This window comes from Myotis davidii, unplaced genomic scaffold (assembly GCF_000327345.1).
Source record: "Myotis davidii unplaced genomic scaffold, ASM32734v1 scaffold330, whole genome shotgun sequence".
In the NCBI taxonomy this organism is placed as follows: domain Eukaryota; kingdom Metazoa; phylum Chordata; class Mammalia; order Chiroptera; family Vespertilionidae; genus Myotis; species Myotis davidii.
This window is the reverse complement of record NW_006283770.1, coordinates 924,727-951,135: the sequence shown is the minus strand read 5'-3', so window position 1 is coordinate 951,135 and position 26,409 is coordinate 924,727. Positions and strand designations below refer to the sequence as shown.

Here is a 26,409-nt window from a genome sequence, read left to right as displayed (position 1 = left end):
TTAATCTCCTAAACACAGGAGTTCTCTCTCATGTTGGTGTTTGACTTCTGACCTGTGGAACTCTCACACTTCTGCTCTTTTGCATTCGCCTACACGGCTCATGGCCATGTGGACCACACATAATGGACTGGTGGACTGCAACTATCCTAATACCAAACCAGACCCATCTTCACCATGGAACAGAAACTCTGGACTCTGGATTTACTTCTAGCTCTCTGGAATGCCCAGCTGGTTTAAGAGAAATGGGACTTTACAAACCTAGGGATGTAATTCCATGCAAATAAAAATAACTCATCCTCTCATGGGAGTCTCAAAAAATTCTTTTTCTTGAGATAGCCTAAGGACCTCACTCCTACTAGCAACAGAGAAAGACCATCCACGCATTTCCGATAACATCCCATCCCCGTCACATCCCAGCTGCTCAGCTACTGCCAAGTCCCCTTGTCTGTTCACATGCTTGCTCTCCTACAGCACACAGAGATTGCCAGGCTTCAACCATAATTTATATTTTATTATGAAAAATCCACATCCCAGTTTATTTTCATGATTTTGTTTACAACCAAATCCTGGAAAAGATAAAGTACCTTTCAGCTTGCTTCTGTGTTAGAAGGTCTATTAAAATGCCATTACATTTCCTTAGTCTACCTAAAAAAAACCCACAATGCCTCTTATAAAATTAAATAAATCTGGGTGCTCCTTGATTTGTAAGTTTCTATTTTGCATGTATCAAGCAAAAAAAGAGAAAGAATATATTGCCTCCTCTGGCACACAAAACAGCAGTAAACTTGCAGCTTCAAATCTCCAAGCTTCTTAAAAAATCCTATTTTTTAAAATGCATTCTCTGGTAGTTTGATAAGCACTTGTGGAAATGAGATTAAATCCAGGTCACATTCCTGTGTTCAACTGAGTTTCTAGTCACTCCCTCTTCTCTGAATACTTGTGTTCTTTGTTTCTGCACGTTCTTAAGTGTCATCATTTATTGCTGTAGGCATGATGGCTATATTTAAGTAATAATGACAGTGGTTGTTATTAGATTTTAACCCAGTAACACTAGTCTAACATATCATTTGAAGTATGTCTTCAATTTAAATTTGATTAAAATTACAAACGTTCCATCTATTGTGTCAACCAAAATGGTGTCAATCTTCTGCTGAACTTTTCGATGAACTTTCTTGAAATAAGTTACAGCAGCTAAAAGTTAAGGCTAGCCTTGGGCCATAAACATTTTTAAAAATATAACTCTTGGAGCTTTGGCTGGGTGGCTCTGTTGGTTGGAGTGTTATCCCATACACCACAAAGGTTGGCAGTTCAATCCTGGTCGTGGCACATACAGGAAACATACGATGGATGTTCCTTTCTCACATAGATGTCTCTCTCTCTCCACCCCCTCTCTCTTAAATCAATGAACATATCCTCAGGTGAGGATTTTTAAAAAATAACTCTTGGAATAGAGCAGAGAAAGGGCATTTGGGGCTCCTTTTATAAAAGGACTTGATTCTGACTTACACCCCAGAAAAAATTATCAAGGCAAAAACCACAATACAGTGAGAGTTCGAAGGCTCTGTGATTCAGATTTTCATAATATGCTGTACACACAAGTGTTTGGCAGACATTTCAATTGAGTTGTCTGCGTTTTTAAAATCTCAGACGAACCAAACACCTTTGGTAGTAACAGCAGGTACTTGTGACACATGTATGGGAAGCTGGTGGAAATACAATGGCTGCAGACACCTATCATACATGGTAGGCTTCTGCATACATCGTCCTATTTACTCCTCGTAACGCAATGAGGTGTATAGCATTAGGCTCAATCTTTGGATGAGGAAACTAAGGCTTAGAGATGTTACATGAATTGCCCAGCTTCTCACTGTAGTTAGCTTCCTTGGCAGTGATGAAGAAAGTAGAGACAAATGCTGTTCATTGTTGTTTTTCCTGAACCTGCCAGCTATGCTGGGAAGGTCAGAGTGAACACAAAATTCTGAGTAATGGCCTTGGGATCTTAATATGCTTCTAAAATGCTATTGTCTGTATTCTCTTTAGACAAGGGATTTATAGACATCTCATTTTCAAATAATTTATATATTTTTTTAGAAAAACAAGACAATATCCAATAATCCTTTAATTACCTCTGTTTTACAGGTAAGGCCATTGAAGCACAGACCAACCTGTCTAGGTTCGCATAACAGATACTAGAATCTTGTGAGATCTTCAAGTCTAGTGCTCTTTGCACTAAATAATAATGCATTTCTCATGTCTCTCCTAAAAGATGTCTGAAAACATCAAAAACATAGTTGGAAAGGCAAACCCCTCTGAAACAGTAACTGTAAAATATATAAATGAATTCCCAGGAAAGTAACAAGCAGGGTAGACAGACAATGGTGTAAAAGATTTTACATAAAGGTAACAGCAAATGCCTGCTTCATTTTTTAAAATGCCTCCTTGTTTCTATGACATTGCTTATTCTCATGATAGCACCCTTTTTAATTCCTTTATAACACTTACTACTATCAGTAAATACCTTACACAGTTCTTTATATGCTTATAATGTCTACTGCTTGCTCCTTTCACCTCACTAGAAGCTAAGCTCTAAGAGACATTTGTTGTGTTCACACCATATCCTCAGGTTTGGTGCAACATCAGGCACATTGTAGGAACTCAATAAATGTTTGTTGAGAAAATGATTGAATAAATAAATGACCTCTTTCTAACTATTCTTCGCCTCCTTGGACAAGGAAGCGTAATTTTTATTTTTATCTCCCACACGATCTTTCAGCTCTAGACAGGGAGATATTCTCTGTCCACTCTTACCCACGCAGCAAACAATTCAAGGTAATAAAGACAACATTTATAATACTTCTGAGTTAATATCATAGTGAGAATTAAAATTTATCAGGTTTCTTTACAGCCTGACAGAAAGACCTTACCCCAAATCCTAAATCAGATGTGTGGTTCTATGAATAGAAATTTTTGGATTTAAAAAAAGTTCATGTGGTGCATATATCCTAATGGTGCAAATATCATATATTATGTAATACTCCCAGTAAGGTCCAGGATAGCAGCCCATAATCAGATGAATAAGTAAAAAATTTCAATATTTCTCAATGATTTGATATTTTGACAATATAAGGAGATGCTACCTCATGTATGTTCTAGACTTTCCCATTATCTAAAGACACTTTTTTGCCATTATCTTTAGATACTTTAGATCTAAAGTATAATAAGTATACTCTACATACTTATTTACAGATTTAAAACTTGAAATCAGGAAATAAAAAAAGATACACCTATACTTTTACCCTCCTTTGTAGAAATAATAGAAGCATGTGCTATCTCAGAAGAAAGTGTTTTCTCTATATAATGTCACTTTCCTGCTTTGGGGTATATGCAGTTAAGTGGGAGGTAAAATGAACTGACAAATAACCTCACCTAATCCATATGTTGTTCAAACAACATGAAAACAGAGAATTTGGGAAAGCCCACTCTACCTCCTGCTGTGTCTGCTCAAATTAAGCTGCAGTCACTTTACAGGTGAGCACTAGGAAGGCCAGTACCAGCTTTCACAGTACTAAAGCAGCCATGGGCGTCAGTAGCGCTGTGGCATTGTCTTGAGACCAGTAGCAAGAATAGCACTCGGCGATGTGATGTGGATACTGGGCACTCCTTGAAACTTGTGCTTTTTCTTCGTAATCCTCACCCAAGGCTATTTTTCTATTGATTTTTAGAGAGAGGTAAAGACAGACAGAAATATTGATGTGAGAGAAACACATTGATTGGTTGCCTCCTGCACATGCCCTGACTAGGGCCCCGGGGTTGGGGAGGAGCCTGCAACCAAGGTACGTGCCCTTGACTGGAATTGAACCTGGGACCTTTTGGTCCGCAGGCTGATGCTCTATCCACTGAGCCAAACCAGTGAGGGTGAAATTTGTGCTTTTAACACAACCACTTAAAAATCAACAAATCCAGGAGACAGAATAGAAGAGAGTATAACGTGTGAATCCAGGTTCATTAAACTAATGCATTTTTTTGAAAAACAAAATATGACAGAACATTTCATTATTGTCGCAGATACGAGAAAAAGTGTTAGGCTGCTATTTATAATGTGTCCTGTGTGTCATGGAATTGAACTATTTCCAAATCATCAATAATTAAAATGATGAGAATCCATCATTTCACTGACATTTACTTCTACATGAAAAGATGGCCTGTTTTAAATGTGCTCACACATATTCTTGTCAATCACAAGCTGTCACAGCAAATTATTTCACTTTGTAGATCACATGACAACAAAAAAATCTCTCAGTTTAAATTTAGATCTTAGGTGTAATATCTTGAACTCTTTCCATGGATTTTTTTCCTGTGACTACATCTTCACAATACAGTATGTAAAAGATGTAAAATGTTATTCATAATACTCAGTTACACTTCTGGTTAACAAAACTCAGGACTTAAATGAATCACGGTAAGTGATAACTCTAAAGCCAAATGGTAGGATAGAACAGATAAGAGAGAATGAAATTGGGAAAAAAAGGATACATATGTACTACTATTTGTAATACTTTAAACAATAAAATAATTTTTTAAAAAAACAGAATGAAAATAAAAACTTAGAAAAAATAATTTCTAAACAACCAGAGCTCTATACATTGGAAGTTAGACCTAATGGATTAGCTCCAAGCAGTATTTTTTTCCCTCATCTTCATTAAGATATTTAAGCAGCTTCAGGGCATGAACCGTTTTTTATGCTAGGTTTGCACTGCCTAGCAGTTATAAAGCAGCTGAACTCTTATAAACCCCATGAATCTGATGGAAGAATTTTCACTGTGCCCCATTAAGCAGAAGATTCAAGAACATAATACCTAAACTGCATGTCCATAAATCTGAAAACTTTTAAGTAGTGTCTTTTCAAACAATTCATTAACTACATCTTCACAATTCTAGCAGAATCATTAATCAATTTTAGACTCTCCAAATGCCAGAATTGTAAGACCTAACAAGACAGTTGATTAACATCAACTTTCTTTATAAAATATTTCTATTTTTCCCCATACATAACTAATCTTTCTGCTTAAGTATTCAACTTCAAAATGCAAGAATTATTCTAATATTGCATTTCAATAGGGAATCCTTCCTGTCAGTTTTGACCTTGGCCTGACCTCTATATACAAGCTTTGTGTTTTGAGGTATGTGATGAATAGCTCTCTAGCTTTCTATTAAACCCAGTGCCCCTGGTTGTCAACAGTGATACTCAAAAGAGGTAGTAAAGTAGTTAAAAAATCAGAGATGTTCTCTAAATAAGTTAATATAATATTACATCTAGGCAAACAACAACAACAACAAAAACAGAGATGTTCTGTACATATTTTTCTACCTTAGCAAACTGGGAAATAGGTCAAAGGAAGGCATTTTTTTTTATTATCTACATTGCTTTTCCAAATAATAAAAAAAATGAAGTATGGAAATATAATTGCCAAAATATACATAGGCTTATTTGGCCTTCCTGTGCCAGAAATGAAGTAAATTTTCCTTTCCTATCACTTTGTTGAATAGTGCTCTCAGTTTAAAGGATTTATAACTTATTTACCCAGTTTACGGTCCTTAAAGACCAGGGCTTCTATCCCTATGCCAGGACTCTACAGATAGTAGATACTTAATAAATATTAAACTTAGATTAAACTGAATTCAAAATTGGAGATGAAAAAATAATCATAAAAAAGAAATCAGACTATGAACTCTTCTTCCCACCTGTCTCTGATCCATCCTAGTACCTGGCATACCTAGTATGCTATCAATGAATGTTGGCTGAATGATTGAAAATCAGTATATTGAAATAATAATGACCAGTTGTTGACTCTAATGTCGGTTGGTTAACTGTATATAAATTATTCATGCTCATTTAGAAAGGTAAAAGAGTAACACCCAATTCTGCTAACTGTTGTACCCCGGTTTACCTTTAGAATGTTTGCTTTTCCAATGTCTGAGAATGCCCTCTTACCCTAAATTCATCTACTACTTTCAAAAGTATTCATGAATGTTTTATTTTTTTATGGTACATTCAGGACAAGTTGGCAAATTATTGATTTACCTATAAGACACATGCGAGAAAGGTAATTTTAACTTGATTTGAGAAAGTGTATGTGACATGAAATATGTATACATATGTATGACATATATACATACATATGAAATTTCCTCACAATCAAGTTATACATATACATTATCATACATATATACACACATATGTATAATATTTATTTACATTTATATTTGTAATGTTCTGAAAGAAATCAAATGCTGGTCTTTAGGCTTATCTATGAACTTAGATGAGTGGTTTTTTCCCCCATTCTACTTATCCTAAGTCTTTTTAATGGACATGTGATATGCTAGTCTGTGTCCAAGCTCACCTACCATTTCTTTTCTCAAAAGACAAGGCACATCTGCCACCTGCTCTACTCCATGTCCCAGCAACAACTGTCGAGCAGCATAAAGATTGATTATCAGTCAAAAACCATTGCACAACACCAGATTTTGGTGGGTTAAGCTTGCTGATCCAGCAAGAGATGGTGTGAAATTTTCAGGAGTGTGTGCCAACATTTTGGTGCTAAAAGAACAGCAGTGCATGTCACAGTGAAACATAGCCAAAGATATGCAGACAAAGCAAAGAAGTTTTTGTTCGGGACTTGGCTTTAAAAAGGATAAAAGAGAAAACAAAAAGTAGGGGGAAATTAGTTTGTACATTTAAAAATCATCCACCAAGCTTAGTCATGTGTGTAACATTAGTATTTTAAGCATACATGTCCAGGAAATTTTTTAAGAAGCTTAGATGTAATTTTTTATATATCTCTCCCATTATTATAAGAAAGGCAAATATTTCTTATTAATAAAAACAATCAAGGATCTTAAGAAAGTACTAATTATATAAATACCTGAATATAAAAAAACTTAGAAACATTTACCTACAAAGACTCATGCTTATATGCAAGCAGATGATTAATGAATACAAAATAAAGGCAGCCATATTTAAAGTTAAAACAAAATTAGAAAAGGATATGGGTCTCCACTATTGTATGGGTAATTTTTACTGAGTATTGTAGCAACAAGTTTCTTTACAAGGACCAAATTAACTCGAACTTTCTATTGAATTCAATAAATTATTTCCTGATGATCAAGCATTATTAAAGACAGAAATCTTAGTATTATTTTATATGATAACATTAATAGAGAAATAATTTTTACTACTTCATCTGTAATCAACTCCAGAGTTACTTTTCTTCTGCTTATGCAATTACTGCCTAGACTTGCCTTTGGCTCATCAGCTTTTAAGCAGTTGCAGGAAAAAAAAAAACAACACACAACTTTTAATAAGATATAAAAAGCATAAGGGAGCACAGCAAGCAGTTAGATACACTGAATTTGTATGGCAAAGCTGTGTCATTTAAATGTGATTACCACATATAGGACTTGATAACAGACTTGGATATGGCATTTGGATATGGAATATCTAGAAGAATATTCTTAGATTGAAGTACTTTCATTTATCTTTTAAAATGTATTTTTACCACTAAAGGAGGAAAAATGTTTTCAGTTTAGAAAATGTAAATGCACATTTTAAAAAAGGATCTTATCTACAAATAGCTCTAAAATATGTGTTTCTGTTCATATTTCATATATAATTTATATTATTATAATTTCTATCATTTATATAAGCATATATACATTTCAAGGTAAAAAAGTCAAGCTGTAGCATTTACCTTATGAAAAATTTTATTAGGAAAATTACATATATATAAGAATTATGTGTTCATTACTGGCCACACTTTCATAATTATGTTAATGCCATCTGAAAAAAGACCAAGAGTGTAAATGAATAAGTGATACTTGAAACTTTGAACTATTTTCTAAGAGAATAAGTCTAATGAATTATGTCTGTTGGGTGTCACAGAAACTAAACAGAAAATTCAATAATCTCTGATTTAATTTATTATATTTTCACCATTTAACCTCCTGCAGGCTCCCTAATGTCTATTCAGATCTATATTAAATTAAGCACCAATGCTAATGAAGGGCAATAAACGTGGCTGTCAGTGGATTTTTCTTTCATTAACCACATTATCCTCTTACTGAGCTGTAAATGCGTAAACATTAGTTTTGTTAAACCATGCAAAAAAGACAGGATGAAAATCATTTTTTAATTGCATCCCTCAAGCCATTTACTGTACGTGGGGGTAGGGTTTTCTTTTCTTTTTTACCTTTAATTTTTTTGAATGGATCTAAAAAGGGCTCTCCCATTGAAACATAAACGTCGGCTTCATGGGGTATGTCTTCAGGTTCGAGGGCTTCAGAGCCATCTGCCAAGAACACTCGTCGTGCGGCCATGTTCAGACGCAGCTTCTCCGTGCACTCCTCCAGCAACTGGGAGAAAGCAAGAGGTAAGAGAAAGTGATTCACAAAAGGAGAGTTATACATTTTCATGAGACCAAACATGCTTCCAATCAAAACAGAAACTTGAGGCAATTGCCAGTTAACTTGAATAACTCCACCAGTATATTTTCTAGCAGTTGAAAATATACAAATAAAAGATAAATTACAGCACTAAGAATATCTAATAATTGTCTAATTTTAGTCCTTTAATATCCTGTTAGTGAAATGTTTTTATAACTCTACAAAATATAACATGTGTTTCACTAAATGTGTTTCACTTTTTATATGTTGGTGAAAAAGGAAAGGAAAGGAATGCCTGTGAGTTTTATGTATACCTAAGCAATTTACAAGTTCATATTACTAAAAAGAACATTTTGACAGAATAAATGTCATTTTTCTCCACTTTTATATTTTAAAGAGAGTAAGGGAAGAAATGAAGCAATAAAAACTTTTGAACACTAGTTACCAAGGAGATGGTTGGTACAGCAACTTTGGCAAAGACTGTTCTAGATCCATTTTTGTAAGCTGTTACTCTAATCACTCTGGTTTGAAGCTTATGTCTTTGAGAGATTCTGTGCCAATTCTGGGCCGACTGAAATTTTAAAGAAGAGAACTCTGCAACTCTGAAAAGAGAGAGAAAAAAAGTAAAAATTGTTGCATGTCAATTAGTAAAAACATTCAAAACCATATTATCCTGGATATTTTTTACACATACATATAAGCTCTAATGACTGTAAGTATTCTTCAAAAAACTTTTTATAGTTGTATATAACTACTTAAATATTTAAAAACACTTAATACAGGATAAGTTTGCCAAAACTGTTCATGGGACAGTTTATTTCAGAATAAATCATTTCTATCATTTTACTTATAAAACATCACAATACTTGTTTTTAAAAATGATATTTTAATATTAATTATGTTCTGATAGAAAGCATAAAATAGCAATATGGTCTTAATATTATAAAATACTTAGTGGAAAATTTTTTCCTTTAAGTTTTCATATTTATCAAAGTTCTTTGATTTATTTTAAAAGATTTCAAATTCAAGCAGATCATGACAACATTTTTTAATCTAAAGTCAATTGTAATTGCTTTCATTTCAAATTATCTGGAGGAAGTAAAAGAAAATTTCTAAGTTTTATCTTCAGTCAAAACCAATGTCAATCTTACTATTTTCTCAGCAAAGCATGTAATTGACTAAAATGTCAAATTTTTACTTCGGAGTTCTGTAACTAACCCTGTTAATTCTTAATGCTACAAAAGGCAAAGTAAACATTTTGAAATAAAAACTTTAGGGAAATTAAAATCACAATATATCCGCCTATTCAAACATATGAAAATAATGGTAGCATCAGTTTCTTGATTTGATTTTTATTTTACAAATATTTTATCCTATCCACAAACTCTTAGGTTAAAAGATTATTACAAACTATGTAAAAATACACAAAATAGTTTTATAATAAGTTCATTACAATTTAATTTTATTTTGGAATTTTGGTTAAATATCAAAAGTATGCATTTCTATTTTTAAACAAATACCTGGTAAGCAAAGATCTATCATGGTCCTAGACTGATTTTGTTTTAATTATATTTTTTAGAGTTTCATAGTATCTAGGTTGAAGTATATTTCATGTTTTCCACAAGTGTAATTAACAACTTTCTACCCCTATACTTTCAAAGAAAAAAAACCAGAAACAAAACCCTAGCACTAGAAGTGTGCTACGTTTTAATGTCTGAAATAACCAATTGAATCATTATGAATTCTGCTCAAAGGGAAAAGCCTCAACAGTTGGTTAAAAAGAAGAGAGCACAGCTTTGATTACCTCGGTTGACCCTCCGGAGCACTGACAGGTCTGTTTCTCTTGGATGCTGATATAAAACAGGAATTGTTGTTTCTGTTTGATTTGTAGCTATCCGGGTCTGATATTTCACCATGCCTATGATCTGATACTGTTTGATGTGTGGAGCAATTTTGAAGTCCTGACCCTTCTGATATTGCTGCTGAAAGCAACAGTCTGTTGGGGCCAAACTGAGGCTGCAAATAATCTTTAGTAGTTTTAATAACTGCTTTTGCCTGGGATGACATAAACTCCCTGAAAGAAACAATGCATGGAAGAATACAATGAATTGATTTATATTCACTTATTAACAACTACCACATAATAACTGGTTTTGTGCCATGTGCTAGACAACATACTACACACTTAGCCATTATTTTGTTTAATCCTTACAATATCCCTGGGAAATAGGTACTATTTTTATCACCATTTTCCAGATTTAAGAAACTGTGGCTCTGAGAGGCTATTAATTTGCCCAAGCTCAAATAATTATTTAGTTGGCAGGGAGAAACTGAACCCAAGCAGATCCTAGGACAAAACCCACATTCAGCCTTGGCCAGTGGGCTCAGTGCTAACCACTGAGCCCAACCAAAGTTGGTCCGCCAACCAAAGTCTCCAGTTAGATTTCTGGTCAAGGTGCATGTACCTGGGTTGCAGGTTCCAACCCCAGTCCCCAGTCAAGGTGCATGCAGGAGGCAACCAACACATTGATCTCTCTCTCTCTCTGTCTCTGTCTCTCGCCACCCCCTCCCTGCCTTCTACTTGCTCTAAAAATCAATGGAAGAATATCATCTGGTGAAGATTAAAAAGAAAACACTCATGTTCATAACCATTAAATGTACTTACATATTTAAAGAAGAAAGCTGTGTAATCCTTGAAACAATGTAAGTAAAATTTTTAAGTTCTTAGATTAATCAGTTAAACACTAGCACTCTGCTAAGTATTAGGAAATACAAACGTTAAAGAGATGTGGTTCCTACCCTTGAGAAAGTTGCAAACTAAACCCTAATAAAGAGAGAATATATGCTAAATAAACTGCTTAAACTCCTTGAAGACAAACTTATGCAGGCTGGGATAAAGTTGGGAAAGGCTCCTCAGCAGACTTGAGATTAAGGTGACTAACTCATCCTGGTTTGGAATAAAAGTCACACATCCTGAGGGTTTCAGGTCATACAGCTTATTACCAGAATACTCAGAAAGTTAGGAAAGTAAATGTACTCCAGAAAGGCACAAAGAGAACTAGAAAAACATTCCTTGCTCTCTAAGATACTCTAGTCACATAAGAACAACTCTAGTAGACTGCCACATTTTTGGTTCAGAAACCTCACCCCTTCCTCTTCCTATAACATTATCATTATTTCCTATCATTATTTCCAATGATTTTAGGAATTGGTCATTTTTTTTTAAATAATAACCTCTCTTTGTGTTCACATATTGATGAGGTTTTCTACCACTTGCTGGTAGAAATTTTATAACACAGATTTTATTCTTAACATTCTATGTCAGTACTATTATCTTGTCCTATAAGTCTATGCTACGACTCTACTGTAAATCTTTCATTATATCTGTAAATAATTCATACGGTATACACAGACTTCAAGTAGTGTCTTCCTCAGTAAGATTTCTATGCTACCCTTGTATATAGGAATATACTTCCTTCCTGTGCACTGATGTCTGCCCTGGTAGACCTGTTAGCTGGAATCACTATATCTCATTCATTATTTCCTACCATCTAAAATGCTAGGCCTCTTGGCATTTGTATGTCCTCTTTGGAAAAGTGTCTATTCAGGTCCTCCACCCATTTTTCAATTGGATTGTGTGTCTTCCTTTTGTTGAGTTGTATGAGTACTACATATATTTTGGAAATTAACCTCTTATCATTGTATCATTGACAAATATGAACCCATATAGTGGGTTCCCTTTTCTTTTCTTTTTCCTTTTTTTAATCCTCACCCACGGATATTTATCCATTGATTTTTATAGAGAATAGGAGAGAGAGGGAAAGATAAAGAAAAATATCGATGAGAGAGAAACACATCAATTGGTTGCCTCCTGCACAAGCCCTGACCAGGGCCTGGGCCAGGGAGGAGCCTGCAACCAAGGTACATGGCTTTGACCAGAATCGAACCTGGGACCCTTCGGTCTTCAGGGTGACACTCTATCCACTGAGCCAAACCAATTTGATGCTGCTTTATTTTGCTGTGCAAATATCTTTATAGTTTGATGTAGTCCCATTTTTGCAGACTGGTGCAGCCATTATGAAAAACAGTGTGGAGTTTCCTCAAAAAAATGAAACTGCCATTTGACCCAGTGATCCCACTTCTAGGAATATATCCCAAGAATCCTGAAATACCAACCAGAAAGAATTAGACACCCTTATATTCACAGCAGCATTATTTACAACAGCTAAGATTTAGAAAGAATGCTGATCAATACATTAGTGGAATACTATGCAGCTGTAAAAAAGAAGGATCTCTTACCCTTTGAAATAGCATGGAAAGACCTGGAGAGTATTATGCTAAGCTAAATAAGCCAATCAGAGAAAGAAAAATGTCACATGATCTCACTTATATGTATAATCTAATGAACAAAAAAACTAACAAATAAAATAGAACCAGTGACATGGAAACATGGAACAGACTGACAGGTCTCAGAGGGAAAGGGGAAGGGGGCAGGAATTGATTAACCAAAAATATTTATATGCATTTATGCATTGCCCATGGACACAGACTAGAGGTTGGTGAAGGATAGGGGTGGGTTGGGAACTGGGTGGAGGGGTGCAGTGGAAGAAAAAGGGGACATCTCTAATATTCTCAATAATAAAAACTCAAAAAGTAAAATAAGATGCTAGACCTCAATTTCTTTCAAATATTCCAATTCATCATTGTATTATTTCTTTTACCATTGGTATAAAAGCATTCTTTTTCAGCCTGAAAACTAAATGCCACTGTATATTAGGATGACATAAGAACATCAATCACATTACTTCAAAACTATATCTTTTAAAAATTATCTATCAATCACCTATCTGTCTGTCTATATTAGTTTTCTATTGCTGTGCAATGAATTAGCACAAACTTGGTGACTTAAAACAGCACCTGTTCATTACCACACAGTTTTCATGTAGCAGGAGTCTGGGCAATGCTTAACTGGACCCTGTGTTCAGGATCTCAAAGAGCTGAACTCAAGGTGCCAGCTGGGGCTACAGTTTCACCTGAGGCTCAGGGTCTTCTTCCAAGTTCTTTCGGGTTTGGTCAGACTTCAGTTCCTTACTGCTACAGAACTCATAGTGACTATCATCTTTGAAGCCATCTGATCTCTAAATTGTCATTTAAAGGTTGATCTGATTAGGTCAGGCCCATCCAGGATAATCTCCCATTTGGTTAAATAAAAAGCAATGATTATGTTCCTTAACCACGACAGCAAAAATCTCCTTTGTCGAATCTGAAGGGAGATCATCTATGTGGAGGCCACCGGAGGAGCAAGGGGTCCCAGCTCCAGACCCCCATCTCAGGGTCCCAGAGTGGGGGAAAGAAATCCCTACAGGCAGTAAGAACTACAGGCTGTAAAAACCAGTGCAGATTGTGGTTCAGTGACAAAGAACTGCTGGAGACCAAGCTGTTCCTTTTAAAAGGCTGACACCATAAATTGAACTTACAAGGTCCCGCTTCCTCTGAGCTCCAGCACCAAGGAGAGGCTCTGAGGAACATAGACACATACGAGAAGGAACTGGATTGTCTGGCATCAGGGCTGGAATTCCAGGGTGGCTTTCTCCCAGATGGAGGTGCTCACAGGGATCATTGTTCCTATGCTGGATCCTCCCCAGTTGCAGGGCTGACTGGCAGCCATTTCTGTTTGCTCTGCCCTGCTGATTTCCTAAGACCCAGCCTCATCCAATTTACAATCCCACCCAAGTTGTGTGCAGCAGCTTTTACATAATAATGGCCTGTCCTTGCTCAGGCTAAAATCACTCAAACAAGCTGCAGCTGGTCAGGGAGCCCCAAACCTATCAATAAAAGGCCCAAGACCCAGCACCAGCACCAGCCTACCTTACTTCATAGCTGGGCCTCATCTGGGCACTTCCAAACCCGATGCAAAGAGGAGGAATCTGCAGATCTCTCTGTAGCTCCTGCTGGGTGGCCACAGGCAGTGACTGACTTTGCACCTCCCTGGAGATCCAAGAGTCAGTGTACCCAGTGGTCAGTGTCAGACCATACCAGATTACAACTCTATACATCCATAAGCAACACACTCAAGGGGCAGACTCAGTGAACACCTAAGCCCCACTGAAGCAAGTCCTGCTCCATAGGGATGTCTCCTTCACAGCAGTTCTCCCACTACAGTCAAAGTTGGTCCTCACAGCCAATTGGCCTGGAGGTTAATTCATACCAGTGACACCAACAGCAATCAAGTCTCAACTATAACAAGACTGTACACAATCCACAAAGGGGTGCACATAGAGAGCCCAGCACAGGTGACTGGGAGGCTGAGCCACTGGGCCCTATAGAACACCTACTACACAAGGCCACTCTACCAACTCAAGGGGACAGAGCAACTCTACCCAATACATACAAACAAACAAAATGTGGAGACAAAGAAATATTTCACAAATGAAAGAAATGGAAGAAAGCAAAGTACTGGATATAGAGTTCAAAACCATGGTTATAAGGTTACTCAAGAATCTACTAGAAACCTCCAAATGGAAAAGGACCAGTCAGAAATTAAGCATACACTGACTGAAATAAAGAATATATACAGGGATTCAACAGTAAAGGATTCTGGGAATCAAATCAACGATTTGAAATATGAGGAAGCAAAAATCACCCAACCTGAAAAGCAAAAAGAAAAAGAATCCAAAAATATAAAGACAGTGTAAGTGTAAGGAGCAGCTATAAGGTCAAGCCTTGGACTGACCTGTGGCAGGGCCACAAACAAGTCCTAACTTGGAGGGCAGAGCCCTCCTAGCATAATTAAGCATGACCCTATAGTCCTCCCTTATTCCTAGGAAGCTAATGGGCTGTGGGAGGTGCAGCAAGTGCTGCCTAAACAAAGCTTGATAGAGAGTAGGGAATGGCAACAACAGGAAAGAAGCAGATTTGAACTTTGCAAGAACATTGTAAATATGTTGACCACTTCCCTTGTTTTGCTTTGTGTGCTCTGACTATAAAATAAAGCTTCGGCTTACACGCTGTGTCACTGTGTCCTCATGTAGGCACAAGTGAACCTACCTAGCCCCAACTGAATTCTCCTATCTGTCTTCTTTAATCCTTCACCACTCCTCCTCAGATTCACCCTTGTCTGTGCTGGACGCGGTTCAGTAAGGAGCCTCTGGGACAACTTCAAGCATACCAACATTATGGGAGTGCCAGAAGAAGAGAGAGAGCAAGATATCAAAAACCTATTTGAAGAAATGACAGAAAACTTCCCCTACCTGGTAAAGAAATAGACTTACAAGTCCAAGAAACACAGAGTCCCAAACATGAGGAACCCAAAGAGGACCACACCAGGGCATATTGTAATTAAAATGCCAAGGGTTAAAGACAAAGAATCTTAAAAGCAGCAAGAGAAAAGCATTAGTTACCTACAAAGGAATGCCCATAGGACTGTCAGCTTATTTCTCAACAGAAAGTATGCAGACCAGAAGGGAGTGGCAAGAAATATCGAAATGATGAGTAGCAAAGATCTACAACCAAGATTACTCTACCCAGCAAAGCTATCATTTAGAATTGAAGGTCAGATAAAGAGCTTCAGACAAGAAAAAGCTAAAGGAGTTCATCACCACCAAACCAGTATTATATGAAATGTTGATGTGTATTCTTTAAGAAGAGGAAGAATAAAATGAAAAAGATTAAAAAAATATGAACAACAAAATGGCAACAAATACATACCTATCAACAATTCAATCTAAAAATCAAAATAAACAAATAAGAAATCTAATGAACAGAATAAACTGGTGAATAAAATAGAATCAGAGGCATGGAAATGAACAAACTGCTGATACTCAGAGGGAAGGAGGGGAGTCAGGAAGAGATTAAGCAAAGATCTTATATGCATATATGCATTACCTGTGGACACAGACAATAGGGTGGCGAAAGCCTGGGGTGGGATGGTAACTGCGTTGAAGGGGGGAATGGAGGGAAAAAAGAGGGACATCTGTAATACTCTTAAAAAAAAAGGTTAAAATATAAATCTTCTTTGTCATTTAATATAATCTGATCATGGGAGTGACCTGCCATCATATTCACAATCCCACCCAAACTCAAGAAGAGAGAATTATACCAGGTATATACTATATACCAGGGAGTAGGAATCTTGGAGACCACATTAAATTTCTGCATATCATACTAGCCATTTAATTACCCAGGTTTTATGATCCATTTTTTAGATAATGGATTATAAGATGCAGATCAAGATATTTTATTTTCTGAATAATTCTAATTTAATTATTTAAGATTAAAATTTGACATCATCCAAGATATTAAAAGGAATGTGCCACAAATCCTGATGGGAAAATCCAAAGTAGAACTTGCAAAAGGCTTTGAGAGTATACATTATTTTAAAGAGGGTTGAGGGAGCCATTCACTTGGATGAAAATATTCTGGTATATTTTAAAAAAAACAAAACAGCTACATTACTGATGAGTTAGCTTACAGTCAGTTATTGAGAAAAAAAGATGTTTTCTTTTAGCAATTTGAATAATTTATTAGAAATTAGATAATAAAAAAGATCAAACAACAAGTGTGGTTATGTGTGTATGCATACACTGGTAAACTATGTAAATAATTAAGAATTTTATGTGTGCTTAGAGAAAGATGAATTAAAACACCAAAATTTAACTTTGAATCAGTGTGAATAAAAACTATCAGTTAATTAAAATTTATCAAGCTTTAGGCAAATAAATCTTTTAGACAACTTCTACATATGATACAATGGATATGATAAATCACAAATTTATAAAAGCATGTTAATAAATTAATTAAGCCTTTATTATTTTCTCAAACAGTATTATACCTCATCTACATGTTGGCTTTCCACTATAACCAAACAGATTATCAGGGACAGATTTTATACATTATGGAATTTATAAGCTCCTTGATAACCCAGGCTAGTATTTAATTATGCTTTACTCTCTTTGATTTTTACTTAATCTAATTTATAATTTTTGCTTCACAAAGCAATAACCAAGTAAAGATGTGAGGTCTAAAAGTATAAGAAAATATACTCAGGGAGGAATATAGAAACAGCAGATAAAATAGATTGTGATTAGATTTAAGGTTATGCCTCTAATTTTGACAGGGGCAATTTTTCTTCTCATTTCCTTGGCTTTAACAGCATTAGTGAATCTTAATGGCTTTTTATAACTATTTTAGGAAAACTCCTAATAAAGTCATACTTGTTGATCTCATCTTCAAGAACTTCTAACCAATTGCTGCTGCTCATTGCTCCCTGTAATATCCCTCAGCTATAACTGCACCTCATTGCTTTCCATTGTTCTGATCTATATGCTTTATTGTCAATGGTGTTCACTCAACAGATCTGTACTCATTACTGTACATCTTTCAGTAAGTAAATATTTAATAAATGTTAACCTGAACTCAGTGCTTATGTTTTCTGGAAACCTCTTTCATAATTATCTAGTAGAAGAGATAAATGTTAAACAAATAGTCACATATAAATTTACAATTACTGTGAAGGAAAAGTCCTAGTTATTATAAGGGAGAAATTCAGGGATTAGGGGTACAGAGAAGGATTTAACAAAACTGTTCAAGCTGGTAAGACACATAAAAGGAGTTAACCCCACCCGATCTAGTCAATCCTTATTCTAAATCATTCTGCCCAGGTCCTGTGTATGAACTGATATACTGATTTACACATTGATATGTTTGCTTTGTGATTTCAGATGATTTCATATCCCATTCTGCAAGAATAAGATCCTTGTTTTACATATTTTACACTTCCACAGGAACTCAACCAGATTGATATGCAGGAATTATTCTTTGATAATTATGACATAGTATAAAAATGCTACTGACAAGAAACAAACACAATTTATGAAATAAAATATGCTAAAGCTCAAGCCAAGAGTTATGTCAGGTAATGTTCATTTTATCTCAGTCATTCCCCTGATTTTTCCTTAGATGAAAACAGTCAACTACAACTGAGTATTCAATCTCCTTATATGCTCATGGAAAGTATCCCCTGATTTTATATGTGAGATAGAGATGTTTTAATCCTTAATGGTCTAACACTAATGATGGTAATTTCATTTCCCTTGCAGGCTAAGTAATCAACTCGTGATTCCATTTTGGCCAATGGGACATGAGAGAAGTCTGCTGGGGAAAGTTTTTTGTTTTGTTTTGTTTTCCATAATGAAAAAGAGATGTAAATGATCAAACATTGATCTTCTTATTGGACATTGTTGAGTGAACCTGTGATGAGCTATCTTGTGAGTAGGAAGAGTCAAAACCAAGGATCTAGCCAATATTCTGAGGATGGCAGTGGGAAAGATACAAAGAGCCATGTTCTTTAATAACATGCTGAACCATTGAATTTAACCCTAGAATTGCCCTGCCTCTGAAGTTCTTGTTATGTGAGATAATGACTGTTCCTCATTTTAAAAGTCAGTTTCCGTTTCCTATTACTTTATAATAGTAGCTTAACTTATACAATCAACTTTCTAATCATGGTTGCTTTAGATTTAGCTTTATTCAAAATCTACGAATTTTGAATACTTTTATAATGAGTTAAAATATAAACTAATATGGTATTTTCTAAAAATTCTACCTTTCTTAATAAGAAATATCTCACTGGAAATGTCAGAATGAGCATAAAATGACATAGACTTTTGTTAATTTTCTTCCTTTCTGAAACAGCATCTTTGGTGAGTTTAGATTTCTCTGACAGTAATCTGCATGGGGCTAATAATTCTATTCATCAGTAGTAAGTGTGGCTACTTTGACAGAACATAGCTCAATAACAACCATGCAGCTCTAAGTTATCACACAGTTTGGATGTGAATGCAACAGCAGGATAATGACAGTTGCCAAGGATTTGTACTTGCTGTCGCTTCATACCAGTGTTGCCTGTCAAAGTGTCTCTTATTCTTATACAGAAGCCATAGAATTTTTATGGATAGCAATTACTTACAATATACAATGAAGTACATCAAATCTAACAACCACTCTTTAGCCCGTCATTATTTGGTAGTCTCTTTGTTAAATGTAGTCAACCATTTTCATCTAAATTATTTATTTATACTGTATATTTGACAAGCATATATTTCTTGCTTTATACTCTTACAGAATTTAAACCTTCCTAAAGAGTTAGTTTTTTAATACTGTCATTTTTAAAACTTATCTTTATCCTATTACCATTCTAATGATAATTAAACGCTCTAATTGGAAAAAATACAAATAAGAAAATGTAAACATAAAGAAAAATGACCCTAAGTACATTTAAGGAAAAAAAAAATCACCTTAAAATACTGGAATACAACCAATAAGAGGAATAACCCCACATATGTGTGATGAATGGAAACTTGTATACAATCTCTGGGACCATAAAGCACAGAGATTTCATTAAACTTTCCCAAACCTGATGAAATGAATAACCTCTAAAGATATAAATAACATTCTACAACTGTTAGATGAAATGTATTTTAAACATCATAAAAAGTTAATAAAAGTGAATAATTCACACATATTTTCTTTTTTTTAAAAAAATATATTTTATTGATTTTTTTACAGAGAGAAAGGGAGAGAGATAGAGAGTTAGAAACATCGATCAGCTGCCTCCTGCACACCTCTTACTGGGGAAGTGCCTGCAACCAGGGTACATGCCCTTGACTGGAATCGAACCTGGCACCTTTCAGTCCACAGGCTGACGCTCTATCCACTGAGCCAAACTGGTTAGGCATATTTTATTTTCAACACCAGAAGAAACCATAATTCTAGTTTGGCCTAGAAATGTTGGCAAGGATATCCCAACTGATATGTCAGGACATAAATCAGCCCACCCACAGGAAAAAAAATACACCTGTGTGTGCAAAAGTGCAATGGAATAAAAATAAGGTATATCGGAAATCTAAAATTGGGGGAGGTTATAAAAATTATATGTCACTTTTCCAGAGGAAATTAAAATTTTAAAACAATTAGTCTTTTGACATTTTTAAAGGAAATAATGTACGAATGTTTAGATCTGTAAAATCTAAAAAAGCATAATTTGTTGGGGTAAAGGGGTTTAAAAACAGTGGGGGTGGTGCCTTGCTTCATTCACTATTGCTGTCTCCCTTTATTTCTTTCTGCTGTCCATTCCATGGAAAGACCTGACAGCTCATCATTGGAATACTGAAATTAGGTGATATAACCAAGTGTTTATATTTCAAAAAAGACCCATTTCAATTAAAAATATCTAAGATAACTATTATGACATACGAAGTGAGTGAATGAATTAGGCACAGTTAGTCTCCTTGAAAGCAAGATTAAAAGGATGTAATGACCCTAGCCAGCATTGCTCAGTGGTTTAGTGTCAACTTATGAAGCAGGAGGTCACAGTTAGACCCTGACCAGGTTGTGGGCTGGATCCCCAGTGTAGGACATGCAGGAGGCAGCTGACCAATTATTTTCTCTCATCATTGATGTTTCTATCTCTCTCTCTCTCTCCCTCTCCCTTCCTGTCTGAAATCAATAAAAATATATTTTAAAAAAGTAGGATGTAATGGATAAAAATCTAGGAAATTGCATGATCATCAGCTAAAAATCATTAAAACAAAATATTTTATATGTGAGATAGAGATCTTTTTAACAACATTCTCTTTATTTTTATTTATTTTTCATATATTTTTATTGATTTCAGAGAGGAAGGGAGAGTGATAGAGAGATAGAAACATCAATGATGACAGAGAATCATTGATCGGTTACCTCCTGCATGCCCTCTGCTAGGGATTGAGCTGACAACTTGGGTATGTGCCCTGACTGGAATCAAACTGTGACCTCCTGGCTCATAGGTCAATAATCAATTACTGAACCACACCAATCAGGCCATTCTCTTAATTTTAAAATGTTATTTTATTTGAAAATCTTCCACGCATCATTTGGAGACATTTTCTATAAATACTAGTGGCCCGGTGCACAAAATTCATGAACCTTAAAAGGGGATTAAGTAGAGGAAATATTTTAATATTGCTATTTGCCCTTTCTCTATAATAGAAGTATCAGAGATGAAAGAAAATTAGTAAAATGTATATGAAAATCTTCCTCCTGTCAGAGTCTGGGGCGCACCACAGAACCCAGAGTCAAGTCCCTGCCCAACCACGTGTGCCTCAAAATTGCACGAAACCCAGACCCGGCCAGCCCCCCGCATTGGGCTAGATCCAGATGTGGCCAGTCCCACCCTTGTCAAGCCCTGCCAGGCAGGGGGTGCAGCCTCAGGTTCCCTGGCCTGGCACTGGGGTGGGGGGTGCAGCTTGAGTTCCCCCAGCCTGGGCCAGGGCGGGGGCCACACCTTGAGGTCCCCCGTCAAGCCCTACCAGGTGGGGGATGCGACCAGAGATCCCCTGTCAAGCCCCCTGGGTGGAGGGTGTGGCCTGAGGTCCCCCAGCCCCGTGCCGGGGAAGGGAGCGCAGCCTCAGGTCCCTCATCAAGCCCCACTGGAAGGGAGGTACAGCTTCAGGTCCCCCGTCAAGCTCTGCTGGGTGGGGGGCATGGCCTGAGGTCCCCTGTCAGGCCCCACGGGGGCAGTGGGGTGCAGCTTCTCAGGTCCCTGCTGATTGCTTGTTAAGGCTCATTACGAGAACTTGGCCTCCACTGTGGGTGCAGCCATCTTGTGTTACAGAAACCCTGCCTCTGCTGTGGGTGCAGCCATCTTGTATTATGGAAACCCCCTGGCCTTTGCTGTGGGTGCCATCATCTTTGTGGTGGAGTGATGGTCAATTTGCATATTCCCTCTTTATTATATAGTATGGCACAATTGTCCTTAGATACCTGTGACCCATAATGACCAATAATGTATTCCATTTGTGTCACCTGGGATACATTAGACTACAGCTGGGTTTTCTATTGTGCTGCTTTCCTAGAAGTTGCCACAGGAATGAGGTAAGACTTGTCTAGTCATCTGCCCTCTGAGTGGTAAGTCAGGAAATGGCAAGATCGGACCTTTGGCACAGTATGTCAAACTCATTTATTGTGTTGATGATTAGTTTTCTTGGGGCAAGGATCCTGGCACAGTAGTTTTCACTCTGTTACAAATAAATGTAGCAGAGAGTGATAGAGGAAAAAGAACAAAGGAATATAAGAAAGAGAAAAGAAGAGTGGATGATGTAAATATAATAAAGAGTAAAGTAATAGCATCAGATAATATTAAAATAAAGTGACTGATTACTGTATGGTTGTAATGAATGAACTTAATATATGTGGGCATATTTTATAAATTGTACAATGTGTTAATTAGTGAAGAAAAGCACAATCTCTGTGATATAAGTAAAGGGATAATAAATTGACTATATTTAATAATTATTTCTCATGAAAAGATCACAGAGATAGTGAAAGTAAGGTGTCAAAGAAAACAAAATGAGACAAGAGCCTGGCTGGTGTGGCTCAGTGGTTGAACGTTGACCTATGAACCAGGTGGTCACGGTTGATTCCTGGTCAGGGTACATGCCCAGGTTGCAGGCTTAATTCCCAGTGTGGGGCATTCAGGAGGCAGCCAATCAATGATTCTCTCTCATTATTGATGTTTCTACCTCTCTCCTCTCACTTCCTCTCTGAAATCAATAAAAAACATATATTTTTAAAAAAGATGAGGCAAGAAAAGTTTTGACCTCAATTAGGGGGAAAATGTCTTTACTCATAGAGAAAATTGCCTCTCTCTGATAATCATATTAGTACAAACAGATCTTAGACTATCATTAGCCTTTATGAACTTGATCCTTTTCAGGTTGAAATTCATTATTTTCTTTTTTATGAAAAAAGACCTCTGGGCATAGTCCTTGACTTTCCATTCGACTGTTGAGAAGAGAGGTATTTATTTCACTTTCTAGGTAACAGGCAATAGTGACAGAAAAGAAGTTTGGATTCAGACAAAGAAGTAGAAGCACTGTGTAAATTATCTCATATACTGCAAATATTCCTCACTGGTCAGAGAAATAAGGCAAAACAAAATTAGTTGAAAGTATAGATTTCATTTTCATCTAAACTTAGTGACAAAACACAAAAACAGTCAAACCATTCTAAGATACATATATGATCTAGCATTTCTATAAGATTAACATAATCTTAATTTATGAACATTTTCTTTAATGCTCTTATAGCTCATGTTTTCCATTTAACATAAAGACTATTTCATCACAGTTAGCCAACCCATAGTTTATCAATACCTGACAGACACTTTTTTGCTCTTTAACTTTCTAATAGAGAAAAACAAAGGAAAAATACTTTTGTCTCCTCTGCTTTATATTTCCGGGAAGTGTGGTAGGATATATAGTAATAGTTAAGAGCTCTGGCTGTGGACTTAGATCGATATGGATTCAAGTAGAGAAGTACCTTCTCTACTTACCAGCTGTGTAATCTTGGCTAAGTTAACTAACTTGTCTAGGTCTTTGTTTCCTCACGGGTAAAATGGAGATGTTTAAAATATTATCTGTCTTACATTCCTCCCAGGGTTGTTTTGAAAACTAAATAGGTAGAATTCAACTTAACTAGCACATAGTAAATCTTATCTTCTCCGCCATTATTGTTATTAACATTATGCTACCTGTCCTAGTCAGACTCCTATGATAATATGTGTTGTTAATTGCATCAACTATCTTTTACTTCCCCCAAAACAGAAAAAAACTTGAAGGACTTTAACCCAAGCAACAATCTTCATAGCCTATCACATCGCTAACTTATTGCTGACATCATAATCTATATACTCTTTGTAAATCTTGAGCATTTACAAAGACAATACTCTAGAAGTACTTTTTATCCCCTTCAGAATTCAGTTTAAGCTGCTGAAATAATATTCTTACCTTGGTAAATAATTTGAACTATATTTGTCAATGGAGTGAAAGCTATCCCCATTGAAAGTGCCTTCAGAGTTGCTTTGCTGTGATTCCGTCATGGCTGTAGTCAAGGATGATGAAGAGGACTGAGAAAGTGCTGTTCTGTGATCTTCTGTTCCTATTTTTTCCATTTCCAGCTAAGAATAAGGAAGAACGTTATTCAATTTAAAATGTAAAATCCTCCAGGGTTATAAATTGAGGCTGGGCATTAATCACAATTTACTTCTCATTATGTTCTAGACTATGCAACAGTTGCTAAATGTGAAATCTGGTTAGGAATGAACAGAGATGAGAACCCAAGAAAGACAAAATTATAGATCTAAGTCATTTGGTATAATCCTACTTAAGGAAAAAATGATAATTGGTTGCAAAGTATTTTAATTTTTGTTTGTTAGAAAATCGCTTATTATACAAACAAACTTAACACGAGGAATATGTTACTGAAAAGTGCGGTACAACACATTTTTTTGTCTGTCTTCATCCTTTCCTCTTTGAAAGCTACCTTCCTCCTGATTCTCATGGAACTGAATATTATGTAGCTTTGCTTCCCAAGCAGAGGAGTGTGCCCAAGGCTGGCCCACGTGCCTTCTCCAGACACAGCAATTGCTACCTCAGAGTCTCAGTGAAGAAAACAAAGTAGTGCTCTGTTCTCTTGGAATGCTAGCTTTAAGAACAATGTATGAAGCCAAAGCAGATGAAAGCAAAAGTGAGAGATGGAGAGAGAATAAGAAGTGAGAGAGATTCCTGATGACATTTAAATCCCTAAAACAACCACATCTCTTAAGTTTACTGTGTACATAAGCCAAAAAATTTTTTTCTTAAGCTAGAGATTGGGATTCTCTTTTTTGCAACCTAGAAATCTTAAGTAACACACACCACGGACAACCTAAAATTTCTTAAGACCAAAACAATATACCCATAAGAAATGATACCAAAGAAAGTTATAGGTTCCTTTTCAAGGTATAATCAGCCACTCACAATGCTGATAAACATGGCTACAAAATCTCATCTCGGGAGTCCCAAAGTTACATGACATACCAATACTAAGGGAAGGAAATAACTTGTAAAGTAATAAAATATATACTTCTACCTTTTAACTGTTATTCTGAGATAAAAGCATCCATTCATCCACAGATCATTTATTGAGCACCTACAATGTAGTTGGCTTGTTCAGGCACTTAGAATTTTTTAGTGAACAAAGCCCAAAAAAAAGTCCACTTTTGGAACTTACTTTCTAGGGTAAGCAGATGGTAAATAATAGATACAAGAAATAAGTAAGTTGTCAAGATATTAGGTGATAAATGCTATGGAAAAAAATTGATCAAGGAAGGTAGACTGGGAGTATGGGGGTGGAGGGAATTGCAATTTTAAATAGGTTTGTCAGCATAGGCCCAATTGAGGTGGTAATATCTACACAAAGACATAAAAGAGGTAAGGAGTTAGCCTTACAATATCCAGGAGAGAGAAGGCTCTAAGGTAAATATATCCTGCAGGTGTGAGGAGTAGGGAGAACAGATGAATAAGAGAGAATGTAGTTGGGATGAGGGTAGAAAGGCCACGGAGGGGGTAGAGATAACATGAGTCCTTGCCAGACACTGTTAGAATTTTGAGTGAATTAGAAAGCCCATGGTGTGTTCGGAGTAGGAGAGTAATATAAAATGTTTTTAAAAAGATAATTTTGGCTGCTTTGTTAAGAACACATCAAATATATCAAAATAACTGCATTTCAATGTCCTGATGTGTCCATAAATTAACATCTTCTAATATTTGTATAAATTTTTGGGGGTAGAGACTGCTAACTGGCTGCAAATATCCATTCCTTCCTTCTTCTATGATATTGGAATCCCTGATTTTTAACTGAGGCATATCTGGCTGCCCAAAATAAAGACTATTTTCTGGTCTTCCTTGCAGCCAGATAGGGGCATATGAACAAGTCTGGCCAATGAAATATTAGTGGACATGATCCATGCAAAGAGTTTGCTTTTCTTTTCCCTCATTTCTGCTACCTAGAATGAACATATGAAGGTGGGCACTAGATGGTCATCTTTAATTTTGATATGATGCTGGGAATGAAAGCCATGCCCCAAGGAGGACAGAAGGAGTCTGAATCTCT

At 36.1% G+C, this 26,409-nt stretch overlaps 1 protein-coding gene across 1 annotated transcript in view; it reads right to left on the bottom strand.

Annotated features, from left to right (window-relative positions):
* The window catches only part of DCDC1 (doublecortin domain containing 1), a 162,780-nt gene extending 138,353 nt beyond the window's left edge, over positions 1–24,427 (bottom strand). Inside the window, exons 1-4 of the mRNA XM_015566272.1 lie at positions 24,264–24,427; positions 10,244–10,513; positions 8,885–9,041; positions 8,247–8,409 (exon numbers count right to left, since the gene is read on the bottom strand). Coding sequence (XP_015421758.1) covers positions 8,247–8,409; positions 8,885–9,041; positions 10,244–10,513; positions 24,264–24,427 — 754 coding nt within the window. The remainder of the gene's footprint in view (positions 1–8,246; positions 8,410–8,884; positions 9,042–10,243; positions 10,514–24,263) is intronic.
* Positions 24,428–26,409: the final 1,982 nt, after the last annotated feature.